The 5,785-nt window shown below is 34.7% G+C and overlaps 1 protein-coding gene across 1 annotated transcript; it reads left to right on the top strand.

The window, feature by feature from the left end:
- Positions 1–1,348: 1,348 nt before the first annotated feature.
- LOC131326593 (uncharacterized) lies at positions 1,349–3,101 on the top strand. The gene is made up of 2 exons (XM_058359427.1): positions 1,349–2,063; positions 2,886–3,101. Exons 1-2 carry the CDS (start codon positions 1,824–1,826, stop codon positions 2,985–2,987), a joined length of 342 nt encoding a protein of 113 aa, XP_058215410.1. The 5' UTR covers positions 1,349–1,823; the 3' UTR covers positions 2,988–3,101.
- Positions 3,102–5,785: the final 2,684 nt, after the last annotated feature.

The raw sequence follows: 5,785 nt of genomic DNA on the forward strand, positions 1-5,785 counted from the left end.
ACGTTATTATACTTACCATGAACACTGGCTCTACTTACCACAATTTATGCTGACACTTACCACAAAATATTGTATACTTACCACAACAACAGACTACACTTTAACGTTTTTGCCCTTTTTCTCTCTAACTTGTTCTCTAGGTAGCCGGTTTTTGGCGGGAAAATAATTTTTTTTGGCGGAAAAATGTACCTTTTTGCAAGAATTTTTTTAATTATTAAAAATTTATAAGTTCACATCACTTTTTGTCATATTCACCCTTTTTTTCATTTTCTTAATTATTTGTGTAATAGACTATCAAATATTGGGTGAAAATATGAATTTAATTTAATAATATTTAATTTGTAAACAAATTTTTTATAACAAACTTTGAAAACTAAATATTTAAGCCAAAAAATTACCTTGATTTTAGATTCATCTTGTTAATATATTTCATTAAATTATTTTTAATTGAAAAATATTTTACATATATTATTGAGAAAACATTATTCATTTGTTGTTTTGAATAACTTACAATTAATATTGTTGATATATTCCATTAAAATTTTACTTTGTGTATATATGTTTCTTATAATAAATTTCTAAAAATAATAAATATAAACCATATAATTGTAATAATCTCCTAATTATATTTAAATAATTTATTTGAAATGATATACGCAATCGTTTAACGTGATATTACAACAATTGATAGTTATAATTGATATTAGACTATTCAATTAGTGGTAAGGTGGCGATTAATCTCTACAATCTACTATAGTAGTCAGAATCATTTGACTGAGAACTTAATTAATTGATCATATTCAATAAGTGATGATATAGTGATGAGTGAGTATTAATATACTTGGCTAAAATAAATTGGTTAATGTAGGTTAATAGTGATCAATGTTATTAGTAGAAGTAGTAGTTAACAGTAGTCTTAGTTGCAATCAATAAGTGAATGATACAATTGGTAATGTAAGAGTAACCACTAACTATTGATCTATGATGACCCATTCAATACATTATTTAGTTTTATTAATCATTAAGGTATTATGTTTTAATTACAAGGTAATACAAATTAAGTAGAACTAACTAACATCAGATTTATTGTGGTAATTACCTTATTAACTACCCTCATTATGGTACATTAGTTATGTTACATAAATACGTACCAACCTATCATTAATGTTATACTTACCACAAAATCAGGCTATCTATACCACGCCATCTGGTTTTTGCTACCATCACAATATTCGGTTGTTTATGGTATATGTGTATATACCACAATTCTTACTAGTACTTACCTTATAAAAAGGATTCACTTACTTTCGAAAATGAATCACTTACTTTCGAACTTGTGCAATAAATGCTTACCTACCCCACATTAGTTCATTAAAGATACGAAATTCCTCCATACCTACCTTAAACTCCTCAAACTTATCTATTTGACTTTTCACTTTTTCACACATATTCCTTCTTGTCTCAAGAAATGAATATTGAAGAACCTCTTTAACTTTGAAGAACAATAAATTGGAGAATTTGACCAAGTAAGTTTATCCACATTCTGTAGTCTTTATTTAGTTGTGATTCTTAGATATTGAACATAATTTATTATTTTTAGCAAATGGTTAGTGATTATGTTTTTGGTTTGTTGTTGGTTTGTTAAGATAAAAATGACCATAATGTATATCAATTGATTACCACGATATGTGAAAATACTTACCACAAACTATGATCCTATTTGAGCAGATTTAGAATTATCTCCATAATATGTTGTGTTTTTTACCACTAGATATGAAAACACTTAGCACTGATTGTGGTCGTATTTTACCAGATTCAAAAAGATGGATGATAGTTTGAAAGGGAAAAATGTAGTGATAGACATTAGTGATGGCGCTAGTGATGATGACGGACATAGCGATGATGATAGATATGGTGATGATGATGGATATGGTGTTGATGACGGACTTGACGATTATCGGTTGGATGAATTAACGGAAGAAGATGTTTATGAAATGATATTCGATTCGGACGAGGATGGAGAAAGATTCTATAATGCATATGCCAAAGTGAAAGGCTTTAGTGTCCGAAAGGATAATATTCATAAGGACAATAAGGGTATTGTTACTTCAAGAAAGTGGGTTTGCTCAAAAGAAGGATATCGAGAAGCTAAATATATGGGAAGAGAAGATCGAAAAAATGGAGCACTTGAGAGAAATTCCCTCTTATCTGATCTCACAAAGGTGGACAAAAATGGCCAAGTCCTCCTCTCTTCATGGCCGCACACCCATGCCGGAATGGGTAACACAAACGACAAGGTATGGTGCATTGTCAACTGCATGTGTCGAAATGGCTTTTTATGCTTCACACTCAACCAATGCATATGATGAGGCAAGAGAAGGAATCGCAAGGTTATCATTCAAAATGAGAGAGCTGTATATGTTAGATGTTCAAAGCAAGCAAAAAGCAACGGGAGAAGAGAACAATGTTGAGGGGACATCTATGCATTTTGGTATTGGCGATCCCGTCATTATCAAGCGTAAAGGGAGCCAAAATTTGGCAAAAGACTTTATCCCAAAGGTAAGAAAATGTGGCCACTATAGACTACCTGGTCATTCGCAAACGAAATGCTCGAAATTAGTACCAAATAATATGGGGAACATCAACGAAAATGAATCAGATTCGAGCATAGTTCACCCACAATCATGCACTGGGCGAAACTCATCTACATATTACCCACAATCATTTACTGGGCGAGACTCATCTGCATATTATCCACAATCATTCACTGCCAATAGTTGTGAATCTAATGTCGAACCTAATTTGGTAAGTCTTTTATTATGTAGTCATTTAATAGACTAATATCCATTTGTCCATTCACTAATTATTATAACTAAACTATACAGGCTGCTGGATGGTCAACAAATCCAAATAGTGTTCAGGCCCAGATCCTAAGCAGCAACTTTGGAGGATGGTCAACAATTCCCGGCAACGGTTCTGAAGGGTAAATGTAATCGTATGTAGTTTGAAAATGTAGTATGCAGTTTGAAAATGTAATCGTGACATTTGTTTCATGTAATGTCTTTCATTTGTAATTGTAAGAACATTCAGTATTCGTGAAAAGAATGCCCAGTTTTTAGTTATGAACACCCTGCATTTGTGGTAAGTAGGTTCTTTGTCATGATAAGTACCTTCAGTCACTATTTTTTCCTTCCGAAATTTGTGGTAAGAATGTCCAGTTTTAGTTAAGTACATTCTGTATTCGTGGTAAATATATTCTTTGTCATGATAAGTACCTTCAGTCACTATTTTTTCCTTCCGAAATTTGTGGTAAGAATGTCCAATTTTAGTTAAGTACATTCTGTATTCGTGGTAAATATGTTCTTTGTCATGGTAAATACCTGTAGTCACTATTTTTTCCTTCCAAAATCTGTGGTAAGAATGTCCAGTTTTAGTTAAGTACATTCTGTATTCGTGGTAAGTATATTCTTTGTCATGGTAAGTACCTTCAGTTACTATTTTTTCCTTTCAAAATCTGTGATAAGAATATCCAGTTTTAGTTAAGTACATCCTGTATTCGTGGTAAGTATGTTCTTTGTCATGATAAGCACCTCCAGATTTATGACATGGCCACTAAGATGGTAGGATATCCCTTCATTCACAACAAGCAGGCATAAAATTTCTCAACATTCATCAAAACAAAGAAAGACCCCGATATCATTGAATACATATCATAAGTTTCTAGGTATTCCGAATGACAAAAGGCAGCCACAATTAGTACCAATCTACATGGTCAGTCAGTAACCATGTTAACTAACAAAAAGGCAGCTGCATGTTAACTATCAAAAAGTCATCAATCTACATGAGCCATAATATACAATATACATCGGAAAGGCAGCAGCCATGTTAACTAACAAAAAGGCAGATGCATTTACATCCAAAATATTACATGGTCAGCAGTAATATGGTCAGTTTTTCCTCCACAATATCATCAGTTTTTCTCTTTAGGGCTGGGATATTTCGTTTTAGCCTTCTCCATAATCTTTTCTTTGACGTTGTTCCCTTCAAACATGATCAAGTCCAAAACTAAGCCAATCCTACCCTCTGCAAAACTGAACTTCAGCTACAATTAAGAAATTAAACCAAAAATTAGGAACAGGTGTTGAGTATATAAACCGGTAGAAATGACATTATATGTAAAATTAGTTAATTTGTTACCATAATCAATTCGTCTTCAATAAATTGCTCCAAATTAAAGTACTTGGCGGTGTGCACGCCATAATCACCAGCTTCTTAAATTGGAACCCATTTCAGTCTTTCAAATCGGAGCATACTATCAGAGTATCAGACTATCAATCTAAATGGATCCAAAACTGAACTGCAATTATTAGAGTATCAGTCTAAATGGATCCAAAACTAAACTACCTAGAAGGCCATTGCATCCCCAGTCAAAACCCCTACAGAATACGCCTCCCCATAATTCTTGGTGACCCATGCGAACTGACTTAAATCACCTATTTCTTCTAACAACAATGACACTTTACTGCAATAAATCAATAACACTCTTAAACCGTGCCCAACGAATTTTTCCCATTTTGTTTTGCTTATAGAAGTAAAAAAAGGTAAAGAGTTCCTATTCAACACAACACCACCAAAAATCCCAATAAATACCCACCACGCAACACAAATGTTTGATGAGAATGCCCCAAAAGTTTCTATTTTCACAAAACCCTAAATCAGCCCTGATTTTCACAAAACCCTAAAATCTTCCCCCATTTTCCCAAGCCAAGCAACCCATGTGAAACCCTAAATCTTCCCCATTTTCCCAAGCATGTTCGGCCCAGAGAGAGAGAGGGGGAGGGGTCGGAACCCACACTGTGTGTGTGTTTTGGCGAGAGAGAGGGAGAGGGCAGGTACCTCGAGTGATGCTGTGGAAGAGCGTCCGGGAATGCTGTGGAGGAGTTGGTGTGGAGGGACTGCTATGGCGGAGGACAGGAGGAGGAGAGAGTCATGGCCATGTCCAGCTCTCAGTACAGTGGGCGTGAGAAGAGAAGATAGAGAGAGAGAGAGAGAGAGAGAGAGAGTGAGTGAGAGGAGTTTAACCGGCTTAAAAGGTTAAGAGGAAAGAGAGGGAGATGGATCAAGGGCTGAGATTGAATCAGAAGATCCAACGGTTTAAAAAAAAAGTGAGGCATGATGCCCCAAAACCGGATTGGGGCATGGGAGCCGGAGCCTCTACCATCCAAATCCCTTCCAATAAACACCTACACCAACAGCACTGACTCAACACTTTCAAATCTCATCCATTTACCAACCTAACAACCCAACTTGGTAACCTCCAAAACTTTCAAGATTACAACCTCAAATCCTTCTTTTGCCTCTAAATCGCAAATGACGAGGTTTCTCGCATTGTTGCATCCATTGAGGCTGAAGTTCAAGCTTGGGTTGATCAAGAAAGTATAACAAATCTTGTACAAGTTTGGGTATGGCTTCTTTCTCCTTTGTTACGTTGAACTTTTGAAGCATTTTGGATATGACTTTTTTTTCCACTAAGAAATACAATTTGTACGTAGAAAAGTACGTAAATGGGGAATTACGGAGTAGGTGAATTTTTCTAGGATTTGGAGTTAATTTGATAGGAAATTTGAAGCTTTTAATCACGATTTGGGTTGTGGAAAAGGTGGATTTTTTTCCTTTGTTTTTGAGGGAAAATTTGATGGGAACTGAGGGATTTGGGTAAATTTTGTTCCACTTTTTTTCAAAATTTTTGGTTTGGGATTGTTTATGTGGATTGTTGTTGGGGTGA

This window comes from Rhododendron vialii, chromosome 5a, assembly GCF_030253575.1.
Source record: "Rhododendron vialii isolate Sample 1 chromosome 5a, ASM3025357v1".
In the NCBI taxonomy this organism is placed as follows: Eukaryota; Viridiplantae; Streptophyta; class Magnoliopsida; order Ericales; family Ericaceae; genus Rhododendron; species Rhododendron vialii.

Excerpts from the sequence above, each read along its gene's own strand:
- LOC131326593 (XM_058359427.1), top strand. The coding sequence starts at position 1,824 with ATGGATGATAGTTTGAAAGGGAAAAATGTAGTGATAGACATTAGTGAT. Across the intron at positions 2,064-2,885 it reads CCAAAGTGAAAGGCTTTAGT|GCTGCTGGATGGTCAACAAA; the intron begins GTCCGAAAGGAT and ends TAAACTATACAG.